The 22,798-nt window shown below is 36.3% G+C and overlaps 1 protein-coding gene across 4 annotated transcripts; it reads left to right on the plus strand.

Moving 5' to 3' along the window:
- Nucleotides 1-1,590: 1,590 nt before the first annotated feature.
- Nucleotides 1,591-22,692, plus strand: OCIAD1 (OCIA domain containing 1). Of its 4 annotated transcripts, XM_045532983.1 has the most exons (10): nucleotides 1,598-1,785; nucleotides 2,718-2,808; nucleotides 3,152-3,214; nucleotides 3,647-3,727; nucleotides 10,531-10,584; nucleotides 12,070-12,117; nucleotides 13,070-13,205; nucleotides 14,862-15,037; nucleotides 19,572-19,724; nucleotides 22,184-22,692. In XM_045532983.1, the coding sequence occupies exons 3-10, from the start codon at nucleotides 3,157-3,159 to the stop codon at nucleotides 22,219-22,221; spliced, it is 744 nt and encodes a 247-aa protein (XP_045388939.1). In that variant the 5' UTR covers nucleotides 1,598-1,785; nucleotides 2,718-2,808; nucleotides 3,152-3,156; the 3' UTR covers nucleotides 22,222-22,692. The 4 variants fall into 4 exon arrangements, with proteins under 4 accessions (XP_045388941.1, XP_045388939.1, XP_045388938.1 ...); XM_045532982.1 differs by lacking the exon at nucleotides 2,718-2,808; XM_045532984.1 differs by lacking the exons at nucleotides 1,598-1,785; nucleotides 2,718-2,808 and adding an exon at nucleotides 1,823-1,961.
- The last annotated feature ends 106 nt before the right edge of the window (nucleotides 22,693-22,798 follow it).

A 22,798-nucleotide genomic window follows, 5' to 3' on the forward strand; every position in this document is an offset into this window, starting at 1 on the left:
AAACAATATACCAGGCAATATGGAGAGTGGCTAGGGTACCATTTTAATTGGGTGGTCAAGGAAGGCCTCTCTGATGTAGTGACATAAACTGAAATCTGAGACAAGAAACCAGGTGAACATCTGGAAGAACAGTGTTCTAGAAGAAGGGACAACATTTGTAAAGACTCTGAGCCTAGAAGGATCTTAGCTATCCCAGGAACAAAATGAATATTAATTATTAATATTAGGGACATATTTGGTCATATAAAGATCTATAAGCCAAGGTCTCTGTCCTAAAGGAGCTCTCCGAAAGAGACGGACATAAGTAAAAAGACCACAACTACATTGCAGTGACGTAAGTATGTACGGGCTAAAGACTAGCAAAGACGTGTAATCAGTTCTCTGGGGTGTGTCTCAGGGAAGGCTTCGCAAAGGAGGGGATGTAAAAGCAGGAATTTGAAATATGACTTGACAAGGCAGGGATTAAGGAGTGCGGTGTGTGGGGGGGGGGTGGCAACAGTGTACAGGCAACAGTTTGAGTACAAAGGCCCACAGGCTGTTTCTCACTGGTGAACACCACAGTACAAGCAAGTGAGGCACAGAGGCCAGGTCATGCTGGGCTTTCTACTAAGGGCATGATGGGAGCTGTCAAAGGCTTCCAAGGAAGGAATCAAAGGGTTAGATTTGTGTTTTAGATGGCTATCTCTCATATTAAAAATGTCAATGGGAGAATAAATTCGGGGCGTTCTAGAGGCAGTGAAAAGGATGAAATGAGGGGAGGGGCAAAGGGGCTCAGAAGGAGATGAAAAATCGGAGAGGTTTTTAGGAGCAGATAAAACGGGTAGGACTGTGCTTGTTCACTGTTTGACAGTAACTTCCAGTACCTGGCCCATAGCAGGCACTCAATAAATACTAGTGAAACGAATGACAATGAATAAATGGTTGTCGGCTGGGTGTGGCAGCGTGCTGTCCGATGAACAGAAGTACCGAGCACCAAATTAATGGATATTAATAGAGTGCTTAAGCCCCCTTTTAGGTGTTGTTTTAATGCTAACAACCCTATGAAGTAGGCATTATTTCCTTTTCTCACATGAGAAAAACCTGAGGCTCAGAGAGGCAATAAATTACCCTGCCGGAAGGTTCTAGAACTTAGTTACGAGTTAGACGCAAGGTCCGACAGCTAACCAAGTGCGCATGCTTAAAAATTACTTGGTACTACGTAGCCTAGAGGCTCAAAGAACGAAATAAATTTCTTATGTAAAGCCTAAAAACAAGTTATCTCAAAAAAAGTCAGTAAGTCTCAAGAAGGGGAATAAAAAGAGGGTCCAGAACGTGCCTGCCAGTCGGTCACAGGAAGAGCACAGAGGTCCGTCACAACAGCCGGAAGTCTGGCCTCCACGGCGATCTTGGGGGCACGGGGCGGAGCTCCCGGCCCGCAGGGGTCGCCAGCGCAGCCGCAGTACAGCTCGCGAGCGCCGCGGCCCGGGAGTGAAGGGAGGGTGGAGCCGGAGCGAGTGGGGCAGACAGCGCAGGCGCATGCTTGCATTCCCAGCTGCTTGCTCTGACACACCGCGGGGAGGTCTGACGTCATTTCCTGCCGAAGGTGGTGCTTCCGGGTTGTAGTGATTCTGGGCTCGCGTCTCGGTGACTTCTAGGCGGCCGAGCGGGTGTCCGCCCCCTCCCCCCACGGCGTTCTTGCGCGCTTTTTTTTTTTTCCCGTCCCTGCCCCATCTCGAGTCCCCTTCGGGCCTTCTGCCCCTGATCGCCTGGGCTGGCCGCGCCGTCCCCTGCCGCTGTCGTCGGGAGGTGGGTGAAGTGATGCAGAAAGCCCCGTTTTTGCCCCCTGCATTCCCACCTGCGCGGCCATCCGCTGCTTTTTCACCTTCCGCCATTTTCTTGCCGGAGGGCGGACAGATGGTGCTCTGGCTCTCGGGCGCCTGAGTGCGGGTGACCGGGAGAGGCGAGGGGGTGTTTCCAGGGGGGTGAGTGGGAGAAGCTCGTGGTGACGGGTTTGTATGGGGGTGTTGCCCAGCGATGGCCTGGGAGGTGGGTCTAGTGGGTGGAGGATGCAGGGCAGTAATCCACGGTCATAGGCCGGCGAGGGTTCGATCCAGTGTTTTCCTTGGGAATTAAGAGATTAAAATGGTATTGTCTAAAGGGGCCTGGACAGCCTCTTTCTGGTGTTTCTAGGAAGGATGCTTAGTTGGAAATAGGAGGATTTCCTTTTTTTTTTCTAATACAGTTTTAGGATAAAAGTAGTTAATTCAGCAGGCTCCATCCATCCATGAATTCGGCTTACCCTTTTTATTCCTTTTCTCTATCCGAAGCATTGGCACGGAGTAGGCCTCTGGGGATGGCGTATTGACTAAATGAATTATGGAAAGGCCCAGTTGTTACCCTCCTTGTGTATGCCATTTTGCAGGTTGTTTTTAAAATGAGAGTCATCATGATCCCATGTAAACGTGCTGTAAAATACGCAGTTATCTGATCTGTTGGTCTCTTAAGTCCCGAGATATGGGTAAAAACAAAAACTAAATAAAAAATATATTCTTGGAGTAACATGCTTTTTTCCTTTCATATTCCTGGGGAGGAGGCGAAGTTTGGAGGATGCCGAATATGCTGTTAGCTTTACACCACGGGAAGAAGGATATGACATCTTTGTTATTCCATTTTTTTGGAATACTGATTTGTGGGAGAGGTTGCATGTTTCCTGATGATTATTTCATTTTTTAAAATAGAAGCCCAGAAATACCTTGAGATTTTTCCTTTTCTATTTTGGGGAATTACCCTAATCATTGGGCATAGATTGCTGAAAGGAACAAAACACAGGTAATGTGGAATAAGCCAGCTTCAGGATGAAAAATATGTCGCTTTATTGGTATCTTTTTATATCTTGGTATTAATCAGCTGATAAATACTTATAAAACACCTATGCTTTTTCAGTTAAGGGACCTAACATGAATAATCAGTCCCAAGTTAATTAGTAGGTCTGTTACTTTTTCATTTAGCTGTTTTTATTTTATCGAGTACTTAAGATGTTAGTAATGTTTAGTAAATGTTTGTTGGTTGATTGCCATTAGACCAGTTTTAATATATCATGGGTTTTCTTGATTTACTTTGACCTGTGTCATATGATAGTTTCTAATACTTAATGTAAATGTTTTTGATACAGGAAAGATGAATGGGAGGGCTGACTTTCAAGAGCCGAATGCAGAAGTTCCAAGACCAATTCCTTGTAATTATCTATTATGTATTTATAATTAGAAGCACTTTCTATGTAAAGGAAATTTCACTGCCTTGAGTAGCAGGGGCAGCTGGGCTGGTTTCAAGCGCATGTCACCTGTGCAGTCCCACAGGGGCCCACACTTGGTTTAATGCTGTAATGCTGCCATCTTAAAATTCTTAATAATGTGAACAAGGGCTCTCACATTTTCATTTCATTAGTGGGCTTAGCACATTATGTAGCCAGTCTTCACTAGGAGATAGTATTAATAGCACTAACTTCTGTTTTAAGTCAAAGTTTGTTAGATGTTTACAAGCCTATTGTTTCATTACTTGATTAAAAAAAATACTAGATATATTTTGTTAATATTTAGACTAAGCTAATTTTTCAGACTTTGTTTTATTATGGATATTTTAATATTTTCTGATTTTCCTTGGTAAAAAGACATAGGGGCTGATTACATTCCAACAGAGGAAGAAAGAAGAGTCTTCGCAGAATGCAATGATGAAAGCTTTTGGTTCAGATGTGAGTTCAATTTTCTAATCAACATAATTTGATCCAAAATTTGTACCTGAAATTATAATGACATCATACAGAACAAACGGGCAAACTTTTGGCATAGTGATTGATTAAGGAGCTGGAAGGAATTGTATACATTTTAAAGTAATTATTTCTAGAATATTTTTTTTTAAATCATGAGGTATTTCGTCAGTAATAGTAATAGCTAGCATTTACTGACTGTATGTGGATTATATAAAAACAACCTAAAAAGGTTGATAACTATTACTTTGCAGATGAAGGAATTGGGGTTTAGAGATGTTAAATAAATTATGTAGCATTAACACAGGTGGTAAGTCATGGTGTTTGGGCTTGAAGCCAGTTCTGTCTGAAACAGAAGCTTGAGATTTAACTCTTATACTTTAACCATTACATAATAAAAACAATTTCCTATTTTATCAGTGTGAAATGTTATTACACGATCAGCTTTTGATTTCTGACAAGAGACCTTATATATCAAGATTTTATTTTTTAAATACAGAGAATGTTGGAAGCAATACATAAAATGTAATCTTATTTTTGAACAAAACTCTGGTAGTCCTTCACCTGGAAACTGTGAAGGTAATTCTAACCTTTCAGATAAGGTAATTCTAACAAAAAAGCAAGGAATGTTTTTTTAAAAAGCGGGGGAAGCAACTTAAACAATTAGGGGATGTACCTTTTCATCAGTCAGCCTGGTATGTATGCTTATAATGTGCAAGGTACTAGGCTTGAAAGAGAAGTTTTGTGAAACATAATCTTTGTCTTGAAGTAGTTTTAAGATGTATTTGAGACAAAGCTAACACATGAACCAGAGAAAGATTAAGTGTATAGCTGCAATAAGAATTTTAAAAAGATTCAGTTGGCAATTCAGAGTGGAAAAAAAGAAAAAAAAAAGTAAAAAATATTAAAATTCTTTAAATTAAAAAAAAGAATTTTAAAAAGAGATTAATCAGAATTGAATTGGCTAAAAAAGGCTTTATTAAGTAAATGAGACTTTAATAACTAATAGGACTGTAGGTAAATGAAGAGGAAAGGTGGAGAAGTTTTTAGATGAAAGGAATAGGCCAGGCACCATGGCTTATGCCTGTAATCCCAGTACATTGGGAGGTCAAGATGGGAGGATCACTCGAGGCCAGGAGTTCTCCACCAGCCTGAGCAATACAGTGAGACTCCGTCTCTACAAAAAAATTGAAAAATTAGCTGGGCATGGTGGTGTACACCTGTAGTCCAAGCTGCTTGGAAGGCTGAGGCAGGAGGATCTCTTGAGCCCAGGAGTTGGAGGTTGCAATGAGCTATCATGACGCCACTGTACTCTAGCCTGGGAAACAGAGCAAGACCCTGTCTCTAAAAACAAAAATAACAACAAAAAAGAAAGGAATAGTGAGCAAAGGCAGAGTCTGTAATAACTTGATCTCCGTTAGATCCTTGCAGTTGAACTGCAGAGGCCTATCATTGAGGGTGGAACATAAAACAGGATAGGAGTTAATGGTTTGGTTCATTATGTATTTTAGGTTGTGGGCCGAGGGGATGATTGGTAAGGTTTCTTAAAGGAAGATTACTTAGCAGTGGCAAGGTGGGTTAGAAGGATGAGAAATTGTACTTGGAGAAATCTGTTAGGAGCTTTTGGCAATAAGAGTCAAGTATTAGCTTCAAGATATCCAGCTTAGGAGACTGAATGGCGACATTACTGATTAAAAGCTTCAGTTAGAGTTCTTGTTTGAAGGGGGAAACAAGTTTAGCTTGGACATTTTGAGTTCATAGTGTAACATTCAATAGTGGAAGATCTGTAAGCAACTAGAGATAGAAACAAAGGTATACTTGAGAAATTAGGGTGGGTTGTATAGTTGTGTTGGTGAATTCACCTAGGAATTAATTTATAAAAACATAAAACTGATAGTAGTATCTGTGACATGATTAATGTTTAGGAATGATGGAATCAATGGTAAAAGTTTGGGTGGTACCCATGGATAAGGGATCAAGTGGTGGTAAAAGAATCAACAAAAACCAAGAGCAGTTAAGAAGATGATACATTTAATAGAATCTTTGCCGTTTTATCCTGTCTCTAATATTTAGAGACTTACAGATGTTTCAAGCTATTAATAGAAAGAACCTGAGTCAGAATTACGTAATAATGCACATCTCCAATTGAGAATAATTTAGTTGCTTAGTCATCACGAATCAAGGACTTCTAAATACTTTGGATGGCTCATAGAATGAGAATAATTTCTGAGAGAACTCAGCTATACTGTGGCAAAAGATTTTTTTTTAATCTTTTGAGTATTGGATAGAGTAGATAGGATAAAATGATCTATTTTCAAGTCTTGATGACACAGGATTAAAAGACAAGTCTGTTAGACAAGGTTTAGGATTGTTGTAATGTTAGGCTGATGTCTAAATAGAAACTAAGGTGTCCAGATTTATTTCTGGCTGATAAATTTATGCTGTTGTACATGTTTAACATTCTAAATTGCTGTAACAGCATTATGGTATAAGTATATACGTTAAAGGACAGCAATCAGTAGGCAGGATGCCTGTGTATACTTGAATGTTACCAGTGTAATATGTGGTTTACAAACAATAGAAGGCTAAGTAATTCCTGTGTGTTAAAATAGATTAATTACAAGTTGAAAAGACAAAAAACGTATAATAAGGTTAAGCTGAAAGCTTCTTAGTTGTATACCATATGGATATTACTGGGAAATTACAGCAGCTAAAATATTAATATATTAATAAGTATTGCTTGACTCTTAAATAACCTAGGTGTTGCATATTATAACATCACATATTGAAAATATATAAAAGCTTGGTTGTAACTATAGAAAATTCAACATAAAATTATTAGAAGGACTGATACAGTCATGCATTAGGAAATTTTCTGCTTTAATATTTTTATCTGCAAATAAGGTAGTAATTCTTACTACCTTAATTATTACCAAATAATTGTATATAGTATGTGGCATTTACGTATTTATGTAAATGAATAATAAAGTGTCAGCTTGTGACTGTTGATTAGAAAAAGGTGATGAAAACATTTAGCAACATGTAAAAAACTACTGAGGTAATTTGTATACTTTTTAAGGGTATGTTAAATATATTCATCCTGGTTTAAAATTAGACTTGTTGATCTAGGGACCATTCTCTTTCTTTAAGGTAGCTTTCTACAGTGATCTACTTTCTGTTATCTGTTAATCTTCAGGTATAACTCTGAAGGCATCTTATTTCCAGGTGCTTCAAATTGTGCCGTATGCACTATCCAAAAGCCAGTATGTCTGTGCCCGAACACACAGTGAAAGCATCTGTACATAAAGGGTCAGTTTATTGCATAATACATGTTACAATAGTTCTCAACCTCTGGAGTTATTGAAAAGGTGTATGAATTCATATTTGCATCAGGGATAGATTCTATGAATAATATTTCATACATGTGCATTACTGGTTTTCAAATGAGACAGTATGACAGTGATAAGAGCATAGTCTGGGGCCTGACTGGATTCAAATCTCAGCTCCACAGATGCCAGCTGTGAGATCTTGGGCAAGTTCCTGATGTCTGTGTGCCTCAGTTTCTTTATCCATAAGATGGGGATTGTAACTGTCTCATGAAATTGTTATGGGGATTAATTCAATTAATTAATTCAATTTAATTATATAAGTGTTGGCTATCTTTATTAAATGGCTATTAGTGGCTGTTAGTGTTATTAATAAAATAAAAGTTTCTATTGAAAACAATTATGAATTTAGAGTAGTGTTTTGCTGTTGTGAGGGGAGAAGAGTTCAGGGAGCTGTAGGAGTCTTTGTACATACTGAATATAGTTTGAGGCTGTGGTAATAATGCAGAATGGGTTTTCCTCAGCGGTATTATTGATTTGCCTAAAGAAACAGATTATTTAATAGACTCTGAAGTAGGAGTCGCATAACGCAGTGGAGAAGGCCACTGACCTTTGAGTCGGGAGACTTGGATTCTGATCCTGTCGCTGCCACAAACTAACCAGCTGTGTTGCTTGGAGCAAATGCCTTGTCCTTTCTGGCTGTCAGGTTACTCTGATTAGGATGAGGACTAGATAATCTCTGAAGCTCCTTTCAATTTTACTATTGTCTTCTATGACATAAAGTAGAATACGTGAGTAGAAAGCGATCCTGTTATAGCATGAGAATAAGTTAAGAAATTTATGCACAGACATTGTGATTAATGGTAGAACTCGTACTAGAATCTCTTGTGGTAATCATAATACACTGTTTTGGTTTCTTTTTTTTTCTTTTGAGACAGAGTCTCCCTCTGTTGCCCTCGGGTGTGCAGTGGCATCATCATAGCTCACTGCAGCCTCAAACTTCTGGGCTCAAGTGATCCTCCTGCCTTGGCCTCCCAAAGTACTAGATTACCCAGCCCAGACTGGTACTCATTGCATTAAATGGGGAAAACATTGTCCATTGTAGAGATGGCCAATTCACTCATTGCCTTTTATCCTTATGTGATTGTTCAGTGCTTCCTGTTGCAATTCTTGAACCAAGCTGAACAAGAAAAATGATTGCAAATTGTATTGATGCTGTAATTAAAAGGGGCTTGTCCTTTGAAAAACCTTAAATGATAGTATATGAAGGCATTCTAACCAACCAACATTAAAGAAACCACTTTTTCAGCAAAGGTAAAATTTGTTAGTAAGTAGAATACCATGAATTCATGGTTTGGGCAAATTGTATCTGATGGCAAAGCTAATGCCCTACTCTAAAGTTAGGGATTTTAATCATCAAAGTTCTCTAATAATTCAAATGTCTTAATTACTTTGGTTCTTAAAATGCCCATGTATAGTTTAGACCAGATTTGAGCTAACTATAGCCCATAAACCAAATGTTTATTTATTCATGAAGAATTGTTTTTACGTCTTAAAATGGTTGGAAAAAAATCAAAGGAGGAAGATTTTGTTACTTGTGAAAATGACATGAAATTCATATTTTTGTGTGCATAAGTAAAGTTTTATTGGAACACAGCTATGTTCATTTGTTTTTGTATTGTTTCTGGGTGCTTTCATTTTAAAACAACAGTTGAGTAATTGGGACAAGAACTGAGTGGCCCAGAGAACCCAAAATATTTACCATCTTGCTCCTGATAGAACATGTGTGCCCTGGTCTGGAATGGCACTGTCCAGCGTAGCAGCCACCAGCCACATGTAGCTGTTTGTATTTAAAATAATTTACAGTGAAAGGATACAAAGCAAAATCAGGAAAAGGAAAGGGAGCATGGAGTGACATCTAGAGGAAAACAGGCACAGGCTTCCAAGAGTCTTCTCAGTGGACACACTGAGTCACACACAAAGGATGTGTTTAATTTCTTCAACAGGTAGTTACAACATGTGTGAAGTGTTACCTACCAGGGAAGCTCATTAGAGACTCAGCGCCCATGTTTTTTACTGGGGGCTGGTCACACAGGCACTCTAAGCCTAGCAGGTACCAAAATTGCAGACTCCCAGAAGGAAAGAATGAACTGTAGTATGTACAGATAGTCCAGGAGCAGTGAGCCACTTATACCAATGTAGGGAACTGTTTACCAGTCAAGTTCCCGCACCAAGTTGCTTGCAAGATTGCTCAGCCAAAGACCGACTCCCATCATTGTAGATTCTGTTAGTACTGGTGTAGAGGACAGTGATTCATACTGTTTTTAAGTTATACTCTCCTTTGAGATTATGATGAGAGTTTTATGTTCTTCTCTGTGGATTATAGGCATATATATAGATGTAATATTATATCGTTTTAAGGACTTAACTGGTTTAGAAGAAAGAACGTTAGTATTTAAAATGCATGCTTTTTTATTCTTGTCCTGGCTACCATTTGATTAGAGTCAAATACATTTTGTATTTTGATTCACGGTGTAATACGGAGCTTAAAGGCTTCAGATCTGGGCCGGGCGCGGTGGCTCACGCCCGTAATCCTAGCACTCTGGGAGGCCGAGGCGGGAGGATTGTTTGAGCTCAGGAGTTCGAGACCAGCCTGAGCAAGAGCAAGACCTCGTCTCTACTAAAAATAGAAAGAAATGATCTGGGCGGCTAAAAATATAGAAAAAAATTAGCTGGGCATGGTGGCACATGCCTGTAGTCCCAGCCACTCGGGAGGCTGAGGCAGAAGGATCGCTTGAACCTAGGAGTTTGAGGTTGCTGTGAGCTAGGCTGACGCCATGGCACTGTAGCCCGGGTAACAGTGAGACTGTCTCAAAAAAAAGCTTGAGATCTGGTGTCAGATTTCGTTAGAATATGGGACCTGCTGTCAAACTAGCTGTATGGCTTTGAGCAAGTTACTTAGCATCTCTAAGCTTCGGTTTCCTTATCTTTAAAAGAGTGGTGGTAATACTATCTACTCTAGAGAAATGTGGTAAAAAGCAAATGAGATAATGTGGAATTCAGTCATTGCTCGTAGTAGTGGCTCTTATTGGTAATTTACTTCTTGCCCCTCCCTCATTGATTTTTTTGCCTAACTTGAGAAGTAACTTTGAGGTACTTTTATTGTGTTGTCGTACTTAATGATATTAATGAATGGCCGGCTATTTTGGAGCAGAAATCTAGATGGTTCTTGAATTACATTGTTTAATATTTTGTGATGTTTTCCTAAATTTAAAATACTTCTTTAATTTTTCCGCGGTGTATATACAGTACAGCTTTTAAAAATGGAACAATCTCTTAAAAGTCTTAGTTGTGTAATATACTTCCTAGATGGTTTTACTGATATTCATTTGTCTCCTAATGAACTTAAGACAAAAATCTTTTCCTTTTGTTGATGTTGACAAGTTCTTGTTTCTCCTTTAGCTGTGCCTTTGGCTGCAACAAGTATGTTGATCACTCAAGGATTAATTAGTAAAGGTAAATATTTAAACTTTGAATTCATTTAACATTTTGTATACCATGTTATTTTCCTGATTTTTAGATAAAACAAAGACAATATAATAAACATTATCATTGATGAATTTCTACAATATTAAAAGAGTTTTGTCTCCGTGAATCCACTGACTCAAATATGATTTGAGAATTTGATGCCCTCCTGCACTAATAGCACCATTAACAATCTGTAAGAGCAAGAAAGTAATTAAAAACCTGGGAGATGGTTTGTTGGGAGGTAGAGAGGCAAACCTGTTCTAGGTGGGCCAGCAGTAACACCATCACTTAGGAGCTTATTAGAAATGGAAATTCATGGGACCCATCCCAGACCTTCTGAGTCCGAATCTCTGAGGTGGAGCCCTGGAATCCGTATTTTAACAAACTCTAAGTGATTCTTATGTACTGCTTTAAAGATGAATAGCTCCCTAAACTAGCTTTGTCTTATCACCTGGGGAGCTGTCATTGTGCCACTATACTCCAGCCTGGGTGACAGAGTGAGACTCTGTCTCTGAAGAAAATAAAGAAAAATAAATCACCTGGGGGGATGAGTACAGATGAGTTAGCATTTTTTAAAAAATTAGAATGTCAGGGGTCTGGCAGGTAGGTAATCTATTTTTTACAAGCACCTAAGGAAACTTTTCTTGTCCCACATTGTTTTGGCTCAGTTAGTGCGGTGTGTTCATGTAGAGTTGGGTTTAGATGAAGTATTCAGTTTATCAGTCTCTGCATTTTAAAATTCAGTAGTGTAAGCAGTGGAGTTGCTCATTACATTTGCTTCGTGAACTGTGTGCCTGGTAATGGGAAGATGTCCGAGCAGAGGGTGGTTGACCTCAAGGATGGCCTGGAATCCTGTCTTTTAATGAACTAGCTCCTCTAAAAATGTGACCGTGATAGGAAGTTTTACCCTTTTCACATTAGCAGTATGAAGTACAGAACTCAGTCTTCACACAACCAATTGATAAAAGTAGTTTTGGAGGTAAACGGGAGGATTTCGGGGGGTAAAAACTTGTTTACTTAAGAAACATCCAAAGAACCTCATTACAATGTGCTACACCATGACAGAAATCTTAAATGAGATACGTATGTGCAGATATTTGTATATAGAGCTATAGACATACACTTATATGTCATTTAAGTTATTTTATAGAGTGAGATTGCTTCTGTATTGTGGAAAAAAAAAACCACTTTAATCACATTACCTTGTAGGAAAAACTGGCACAGGGAGCTATGAAAGGAGAAATTATGGTGCCTATTATTCTGCCTGAACTGAATAATAGTTTGTAGAGTCTTTTGGATTTTTTTCATATTTCTGTTGGTACTATATTCTGTTGGTCCTCTCTTTTAAATAGCATAGAGTTCTCCAGGTCTTGGAAAGACCTAATGTTGTCAGGTAATATTTAAAGGTAGTCTGTACTGATTTTTCCTTTTCCAACAATGTTACTCAGAAATACTTAACTTTTTTTTCTTTAGGAATACTTTCAAGTCATCCCAAATATGGTTCCATCCCTAAACTTATATGTAAGTATGAATAGTACTGTAGTTTTCTTAGCTTTTTTACTTAAAGTCATTAATTTTATCAAATACTTTTGTCATATCTTATATTAGTTATGTGATTATTTTTTCTGACAAATCTGAAAAGTTTAAGCTTTTCATTAAATGAACTATGGGTATTTTATTGTTAGCATCAAAAATCATTAGTTCAAAGAGGCATTTTTTTCTCTTTATAATGTAATAGAGCTATTAATTTGAAATTATTGTAAAGATTTGTATTTGAAAATAAATTTTTGGTCTATGTGCAGATACTCTGATTAATCAAAAATATATTTAAAACTAAGCTTAATAGTTAAAAAGAAATCTCTTTAGTTTACATTTTGCAATATGGCTAATAAAAAAAGAAGCTAAATCACTCTTTAAAAAGAAGTGAAATCTTTCAGGTTAGCCTGTCTTTTGTGTTGGAAACAAATACATGATGCAGTAATTTCCACATTTAGGTTATACTCCATAATTTATTATTTTAAGGGATTTCTTGCATCTAATTTATTTTTAAAACAATTTGGTGAAATTGGCTGGGTGATTGATTTCCCATTTTACAGGAAAATAAATGGCCTAAAGCCCTGTGATTAGGCTAGAATTAGAACTCTGATGTTATGATTCCTCATCTATTCCTCTTTTCATTATACCTTTACCACATCTTTCCTATATACATTAATAAGGTAGTTAGTAAATTAGACTTGATTTATTTATAACAACTTAATCTTGGTTTATTTTAGGAAAGTGAATTATATCCATAGACTCTTTCTGTGAACTGAGTCTGATTTAGTTTTAGTACTTTTGCCATTATTTCAGGAAATCTCAGTCTTTCTAAACCAAAGTCATATTTAGAATCACTTTTTAAAAAATGTTCTTCTAGAAAATATTTTTGTCTAAAAGGCATGTTCAGTCACACTTTTTGTTTACTTTTACAAATAAGTTGCTTGTATCATGGGATACTTTGCTGGAAAGCTTTCTTACGTGAAAACTTGCCAAGAGAAGTTCAAGAATCTTGAAAATTCCCCTCTTGGAGAAGCTTTACGATCTGGACAAGCACGGCAGTCTTCACCACCTGGGTACGCCAGACTCTGATCTTTACTTAAGGTTTTTAATTTTTAAGAAACAGTTAGATACTGCTATAATTCAAGGCTTGAAACATTCCTGAATTGCCATTGGAAATTTGCCATTTGCTGTAGGGTAAAGGGAATTTACTTTAAAAAGTAACACAAGACTTGCTACCATGGTTTTAGAAACAGAATTACATCTTATTGGAAGTACATATCCTAGAATAAAGGATCTTATCTTGATTCTGTTGAGCAAACAACCTTTCATTACTGTATTTTGGACTTTCTTTGAATTTAAAAATTTTATCAATTCCACCTCTTAACAGTTTCCAACTTTTCATTTTAATGCTTCTATAAATAAATAGTAGGGAATATGAATTGAAATAGTAGAGCAATGAATTGAAGAAAATACTTGCTTAATTTTCTTGAAGATAAATAGTACATTGATAATGTTCTGATAATCTGGCCTCATATTAGGAATAATAGTTAATTCTTGATTAAATAATTTCAAAAGTGAACTGGTACCTGAATACATTTCTAGTATAAATTGTTATAAGTATTTCAGATAGTATTTTGTCAACATATGTTGGGATTTTTAACATTTGGAATCCTTTGAGTTTTCCTATTAAGTTCTATAAATCTAGCCAAAATGAAAACCAAAAACTGGAGGCACAAGTTGTTGTTTATAACTTTACTCTTAATAGAGAAAATTTACTTTTAATAAAGAAGAACTATGATCAACCTTAAACTGTGAAGGGGAGTGAATAGTTAACTAAGTTATATCTGTTAAGGGAACATTGTGAAGTTACTTAAAAATTTGATTATGAAGTTGATGAAGCAACATGAAGAAATACTTCTGATAAACTGAAATTGGTAGCATATGAAATTATACATAAAATTGACTCTTTTGAGAAAAGTATATACTTGTAAAAATATTAGATTTATAGGGTTTTCCCTCCCCTTATTCCAAATTTTCTGTAATGTGGTCATATTGCTTGTAATTGAAAGAAAAAAACGCCTTTAGAAACTTTGAAATGTTAAACATCTCGGACTTCTAAGTCCAATAAATAAAACAATGTTTAAGCTCTTTCTGGTTTTCTTCAGATTGTGATTTGTTTGGTTCTTGTAAGTATAGATAAATGAATCTGTCTGGATAGGTAGCTAAATAAATAATAAGGTAATTAAGTAGACTGGTAGATAAATGATCATGTCATAAAATGGCAAGCAATGTAAAACCTCATGAGAGATAGTATTACTGATATCTGTTTTAGTAAATTAGTTCTTATGTAGACTCCTACCTGTGGAAGTAACTTCACAACTGATAAGGGAAATGGACATGTTTATTGAAATTAGACCTGATCTGAAGGAACTTTAAAACACATTAAAATAGTCTCTAGACTATTTAGACTCTAGACTTTCTAGATAAAGTCAGATGTGCGTTTTCTATTTCTCTATATTAAGAGTAATAATTTTTAAGTTGTATAGGGGGGTCAGGACATTTTTTAAATGTTTCTGTGCCATAAAGAAACAGACTTCATTTTATTGCTTACAAATAACTGTTAAAAGTTACAGTTGTTTTAGAAATTGGATAATTTGTTGTCACACCCTAGCACTTTAAGGTATAGGCCATGACTCATATTTCTTATACAATATGATTTTCTTTTACAGGCATTATTCCCGAAAGTCAAAATATGACTCAAATGTGAGTGGTCAGTCATCTTTTGTGACATCCCCAGCAGCAGACAACATGGAAAGAGAAATGCTTCCTCGTTATGAGCCAATTCCATTCAGTGCTTCTGTGAATGAATCTGCTCCCTCTGGTATTACTGATCATATTGCCCAAGGTAGAAACTTCTCTTGAAATGAATTTCAGCATTTTATGGTCCAGAGTATGTATAAACTTTATTTGGCGACCTTTTCTGCTGGATATCACCTGTATGTCCACCAGCAGCTGTCAGCCTAAACTGAGCATGTTTGTTCATTCTGTTCATTTATTTCTTCCTTCATTCATTCAGCTTTTCTTGAGGACAAATGGGTGTCAGGCACTCTTGCTAGGTATGGAAGACATAAAGATAAATTAGACTTGGTTCTTGTCCCTGAAAAACTCTCAGTCTGTTAGCAGATACAGAAATATAAGGACAAATTACTAATATGTCCCAGTAATTGAAAATACTAACACAAGTGGAATTAGTGAAAAAGTGATAAATTATACCTCAGGGAGTAGAGGCTTCAAGATGGCTTTTTTAAAAGGTTACATTTGATAGTCTGGTTTTAAAGGCTCTCAGCTTCGTTGTCTGTAATGTAAGAAAAATAATACTTACCTGCCTTACAGAACTGTTGTCAAGTGAGAAAGTTCCTGTGATAACGCTTTGTAAAATGTGTGTAAATACTAGCTTTGAAGATCGTACATGTAAGTGAAACAACGTCAATTTTGGATTAAGGCCTGGATTTGAATCATGATTGGCATTTGCTAACTGTGGGACCTTGGGCAAGTAACTGTACTTTATAATCTTTTTAGTTTCTTGATCTCTTCAATGGGAATGATAATCTCTATCTTAAAGAACTGTTGGAATTAGATGAAATAATCAGTGGCAAAGCCCAGCAAGTAATAAGACTTTTTCAACAAACATTAGTCTCTTTCCTTCTTCAGTCTAGGTTGCAGTGAAAGTTGAGGAATTAGAAATAGGAGATACAAGTCTACAATTCCTTATTTAAAATCCTAAAATCCAGAAGGCTTTGAAAACCAAAAGCTTTGTTCTGTTTTTAACAATTAAACTAGTAATAAAATCTGACCTGAACTTGTTTGGCAGCAAACCGTGACCTAAACTGACATAAATTGTATAAATATAGTCTTTATTTACTTTACCTAATATGACTTTTCCTTTATTTCATTATAGAAATATTAATGGATTTGCTTACTCATTGCTGCCCAAAACCTCTGAATTGATGGATATTAAGTAACATAAGGGATATATACTATGGTCTTTTTCTAAAATCCAAGAAACTCTGAATTGTGAAACATACCTGACCCCAAGGGTTTGAATAAGGGATTGTGGACCTCTGTAGAGCACACTCTGTAAATCTTAAAAATTAAATGAAATTAAATGAAATTCAGTTCCTCAGTTGCTTTGGTAGCATCTCAGTTGCTCAACAGCCACATGTCCTAGGGCCACCATGTTGGACAGTGCCACATAGGACAGTCTCATCATTGCTGGCAGTTATGTTGGACAGCACTACTTTAGAGCAAAGTGGGGTCAAGAGGGTCGACAGTACCTTGCAGAAAGTAAAAGACAGGAGAGAGTGGAAGTTCGGATGATTAAAGAGTTCGGTTGAAAGTTATGGAGACTCTTAATTCTCAACTCCTTTTTTTTTTTCTAGATAGTTGGAAACAAAGACAACATCAGATTAGTCAGAAAGGGAAGCGTGTGGCAGTGGGCAGATTAGGGAGAGAGTGGTTAAAGTCACCATCTTATCTCCATAGGCAGCTGTCCTTGTCTCTCACTGTGTCTCATTTTCCCAGTGTCACATTCAGTCCATTCTTGTACAGTAGTCCCCCCTTTAAGGGGGTACATTCCACGACCGCCATTGGATGCTTGACCCCGCAGATATTACCAAACCCCGTATATACTATGTTTTCTCGATCTGGTAACCTAGATTGCTATTAGGTGACTAACAGGCATGTAGTGTAAACAGTGTGGACGAAGGGGTGATTCACATCCTGGGCAGATGGAGCAGAGCTGAGTGAGATGTCATCGTGCCACTCAGAGCCGTGTGCGATTTAAAACTTAGGAATTGCTCATTTCTGGAATTTTTCACATAATATTTTCGGACTATTGTTGACCTCGGGTAACTGAAACCGAGGAAATTGAAACCACGGGTAAAAGGCGAGGACTACTGTTTTCTAGACTTGCACCAACTCTTCCCTTGTAATGACTTTCATCCTTCCTGCCATTTGCATTAGAAAATTCCGTGTTATATAATTTCTTTTCCACACAAAAGCAAACAAACAAAAAGCCCCTTGGTATCTACCCAGAGACTACAGCAAGGCCCAGGTTTTATAATATTTCATGCCCTCCACAGCAGCCGTCCGCCCGTCCGCTGCTCTACTTTCTGTCCCCTCTCCAAATCCCGCCTGCCACTTTCTCACTGCTCTCCGCGTGGCCAGCAGTGGCCTCCTTTTGCTGTGCCCCAGAGACTGTCCTCGCCTACCAGGGCACGTCTCCTTTTGTTTAAGTCCCACTTGCCCTCCTTAGTTCCGCTTGCTTTTACCAGGAATTCAAAGAGATATTAATCTTTGAAAGTAGAAAGCACTCTTTTGTAGCTACTGTGAGACTTAAGAGTTTATTACAGTTAGATTTAAATCAGTGGTGTTTTACATTTTTTTATTCCTTCCAGTTCTTTTTAACCTTCCCCAAGTGGTAAATCGTGTTCTCTGTACGGTTGTAGGATATCGTCATTGGCTTTTTTAAGTGAAAAAAATTCTCCCCAATCTTCTCTCTAATTTTTATTTTCATTAATTTATCACAGAATTTTAGAACAATAAAATACTGTTCTTTTGGATAAGAAAAAGTATTAGACCTGGAAGGAACTTCAGTTCAGAGATCGTCTAGTCAAACTCTCATATTTCACAATTGAGAAAACCAAGATTCCAAGAAGCTTAGTGATTTGCCCAAGGACATTCACTGATTGTCAGGACAGTGGGGATAAAGCCCAGGGCTCCCTGGCACTGTCTCCCTCGGATAGTGGGATGCACACTGTCTCCTTCAGAACGTTTAAAATGCCATGTATGGAGAAGGGAAATGAGTTCAGTAATTACTTATTACTAATGGAATGTAAAGTGTTTTAAGCCCAATAGAAGGTTATAGTATTTTTCTTTGCATTCTTCTTTTCTCAGCAAGAAAAATCTGGTTTTCAACCATGGTATAGTGGTAGAACTAATAGGAGAAATTTAAATCCTCTTTGCTTTGTATCAGTACATTTAGTACAATAAAAGATTATAGTTGAAAACATGTATAGTTATTTTGCTTAGAAAATTCTGATTATTCACTGGGATTTTACATTTGAGTTCCAAATTAGGGCCAGTTAACAAAAATTGTTTTTTAAAAAATTAATTAATGTGATTGTATTATTAGAATGATCTGCCCAATTTGTATGTCTCATTGAAAACCTCTTTGAAAAATAATTACTTTTGGTGTGTTGTATAAGACTTTGTAAATTAAGTAGTAGTTCACTGAGTATTTCGTTAGCATAAGTTTATTTCTTTTAAAATGTTTATATGGGCTGGGTGGGGTGGCTCATGCCTCTAATCTCAGCACTTTGGGAGGCTGAGGTGGAAGGATCTCTTGAGGCCAGGAATTTGAGAACAACCTGGGCAACAAAGTGAGACCCCCATCTTTACAAAAAAATTAAAAAATCAACTGGGTGTTTGGCATGCACCTATAGTCATAGCTGCGTGGGAGTTCGAGGTTACAGTGAACTACGATTGCACCGCTGCACGCAGCCTAGGCAACAAAGTGAGACCCTGTCTCAAAAATTAAAAAAAAAAAAAATTTATATGGACTTTTTTGCTGTTTATATGTTTTATAAGCTGTTCAATATTTGATCCTGTCAACCAGTGTTAAGAGTAACCACTTCACTATTTTTACATCGGTATTTGACTCTGATAATACATAAAATGTTCACACTTTGGCACTGTTTGTGAGAGATAAATGCTAATTCTCAGGCCAAAATTATATTAATAGCTGGTACTTCTGCCTCAGTATGGCATCCATTCGACTAAATTGAAAATGATCCATACTCTGATTAAAGACTATTTTGTACTTTTCAGTAGTTATTTTAAGTATTTTTGTTTAAATTCCATAAATAGGTAAAATCAATGATTTTTTAAAATAGCTGGTAGTATTTGCTTGCATGTAGAGTCTGTGGTTATAGGAAAATTTAACTATGGAAATATTACTAAATAAAATCTACACTGTGTCAAGTTATATTCAGTTGTCACCATTAGAATATATTTCTCTTTAATTCCATACACAGTATGAAAAACTTTCTACTTTAAGATACTAGCATCTTAATGAGTTTAAATGCTACTATTATATAATATATTATGATACCCATTCTTCTACCCATTTTAGTTTTTAAAATTTTGGATGTTAATTTCTATGTTTAGAAATAAAAGCTTTTAAAAGTGTAAGCGGAAGTAGATTTTAGTTTTATAATTACAGAAAAGTATAGTACCTTTGGAATAGTAGTAATAATTTGATCCTTTATTTCACTTTATTCTATTTTGATTGTAGGATAAAGAACATTTGTAAAATTTAGTTGCTTTGGATTTATCCAAATCTTTTTTTATCACCATTTATTAACTGTTTGTTGTTTTAGGACCTGATCCCAACCTTGAAGAAAGTCCTAAAAGAAAGAGTATTACATATGAGGAATTAAGGAATAAGAACAGAGAGTCATATGAAGTAACTTTAACACAAAAGACTGACCCCTCAGTCAGGCCTATGCAGGAAACAGTGCCAAAAAAACAAGGTATGATAGTTTAGTCTGAATCACTAAACAATTAGTTTATAGCGTTAATTATATTAATGTGTGGTTTAATTCTTTAAGCAATTAACCAAAGTAAAAATTTTTTAAAAGAACAGTTATTTCACAGTTACCAGTTCTTACATTTGTAAGATGTTCCAAAGGCTATTTTGTGTTAGAAAATAGTGAAGTCCAAATAGTAAGGTTTAAGTCAGTGAGACTAGTTTTGTAATACAAGGTAGAAATTATATACCCATTCGACTGTTTTTCCCTTGTAACAAATTACCTTGGGAATTGATAGCCTTTCTCTACTGATGCCTCTGCTGTGTAACCGGATCGGGAGACGGAGCTTGGTAACAGGCGGTAATGCCACTTCTGGCAGAACCACAGAATCCTGAGTAATGAGATGGATTTTCTTGTACATTTGTGAAATTGAAAGAGTTACATGCCTTACAAACCAGCTTTAAAAGCATTTCCAAAAGAGAAATTTGACTTTTTAAAAAAAAAATAGTACCTTTATAAGTAATTGTAAATTTTGAAATCATGGCTTTTAAGTTCTTTTGGCACTGCTGTACATTACCCAAAGTAAATTTTCTGACACAGAAGTTTACCTCTAAAGAAAGAGGGCGTTTTTTGAATATGGTTTTGTAGCTATTTCAGTATAGAATTTTATGATTTGTCTCTTAAGGAATTTCAGAGGATGTGTCATTGTTTCAAGGTTTTCTGTTTACTACTTTAAAAATCAAAGGAAGGAAAAGATCTTTGGTACCTTCCTGAAAGTCGTATACCACAAGGAATACAAAAATGCAAAAATACTTAAAAATCCTTAGTATTTGTTATTATAATCATTTTTTAGTGCTAATTTTATTTCTAATTGTTTCATTTAGAATTCTGTTTTTGTAACAATGATAGCTAGTATCTATGTCATATTACTGATGTAAAAAAATCTAGCTTTGAAATAGATTTGTAATCTACCATACTTGTTAATGTTTGTTGTTTAAAAACACTTAGCATAAACTGTGTACATCCAGTGGCTGTCACTCTGTGATATGTAAAGACTTATTGGTACTTTGTTCTGCTGATTAATTTCAGGACTTAGACTGTGAGCTCTGTGAGAGCAGAAAGCGGTATTTTTCTCATTTGTGTAATCTTTCTGTGTCTGCACAGCATAGTACGTCGCACTGTATCTGAGATGGAATAGTTTGATTTGGGCTTCTGTAGTAATAGATTGAGAAAAGGAAATGGGTTAACTTTTTAGCATTTGCTGGATTTTGACATTTGTGGTTTCCACTGTGAACAATCTCGAAGTTCTGTTGCGTGACACAGTAATGTGAAACTAATTTTTTTTTGTAGAGGAAAGCTATTTTTTTGTGCTTTATATAATTTAAAGAAAAGACCTGTAATGAAATAGTTCAGTGATTTTCTAGAATGTTCTTGAATCTAGACAGAAAATTTGATGTGAGTACCGTGTCAATTCAGAGTCAGAAAATGTTGCTTAAAGTTTTCAACTTTAGTTTATGGTTGATATTTGTGTAATTATAAATTAAGACTGAGAAATTTTTAAAACCCAAGCACATATTCCATTAGCTGTCAGAGCAATGTCACCACACATCATGTAGCTTCTAGAAAACTCTACCCATATACACATGAGGGCACAAGAGCAGGGGAAAAGGCAAAATGTATGGGAAAAGGATATATAATGTCTTGTGTAATAATGAAATAGTTTTGCCTTAATGAATTCCCAAAAAGGGTCCATACTGTGACAAGCTTCTTTACATTGTTATGTTTACTTGGGTCTTCTGAAGAATTTTAATTCCCAGATGGAGGCCATGTGGAAGAGAAGCCGAAAATTGAAAGCCTAGACAAGACAGTGAAGCATGTTTCACATCAGGAATATTGGAAACTATTTCCTTCTCATAGTAGCATTACAGCTCCTGGGAGAAAAGATCAAATTCACGACAACCTGAAGACTTGACCATTTCTCTTACTGTATTTTTTGTGAAAAACAAAATTCAAGTGTTTGTTGTTTTTATTTCCTAGTAATTGTTTTTTGTGTATGCTATATTATATACCACACTTACTTAGGTAGTATGGTTAAGTTGTAAAGACACTAAAGCTTTGGACCTAAGCAGACCTGTGTTCAAATCACAGTTCTACTTGTTAGGGCTTATACCTTGGGCAAGTTACTAATCTGTTTTCTCACCCTTAAAATGAGAATTATGTTTACTTTATAAGGTTGTGATGAGGATCAAGTATTTATGTTAAGTTCTTGATGCAGAGCATTTGTAGTTATGCCCAACCCCCAATTCACAAAGTCTAGCCAGCCACTTTTTATAATTACAATTTGACTCTCCTGTGCTTTTTATTCGAATGAGAGAGAAACATAACTTTCATCATAACAACAAACTTAATGTCTTTTACTTATCACTATTTGGAATCATCAATTATTTGTGCTTTTTTCCTAGTCAAAGTAAACAAATATGGAGATACTTGGGATGAGTGAAAAATTACATCATTGGACCTACTGAAGGAGTTTCAATATCCAGCTTCATCCAGGTGGTCACAAATACCTGCATGCTTTGAGCTCAGCAGTCTTCATAAACACATTTAAAATGAGATCCTGGGTTTTGTGCTTTGACTTACTATGATGTTTTTAAAAACACAGATTTGGTGTTAATATTGTGTAAATGTACTCACCTTGGGGACTATATGAATGATGGATAATACCATGATTGTATACAGTTTGTGAAATCATTTTAAGTTACAGGTCAGAGATACTCTTGTAAAACTTAAAAGATTGTAATACTCTAGAATCAGCATATATGAAAATAAATACTGTCTGCATGTTGAATTGGGGTGAGTGGGGGGAGCAAGCATAATTTTAATTGTTAAGCTTTACATCAAAAAGTTATTTAAAAGCCTTCGTATTTGCTGTATTGATGTTTATGACAAATAAAATGTAAAGGAACACGCATTAGCTCTCATCTTCATTGATTTTATGGTTTTATTGTTTGCAAGTTGTTGATAAATATTTTTAAGTACAGTTATAAGTAAGTGGTGTTTTGTAGGGATAGGAAAAG

This window comes from Lemur catta, chromosome 19, assembly GCF_020740605.2.
Source record: "Lemur catta isolate mLemCat1 chromosome 19, mLemCat1.pri, whole genome shotgun sequence".
In the NCBI taxonomy this organism is placed as follows: Eukaryota; Metazoa; Chordata; class Mammalia; order Primates; family Lemuridae; genus Lemur; species Lemur catta.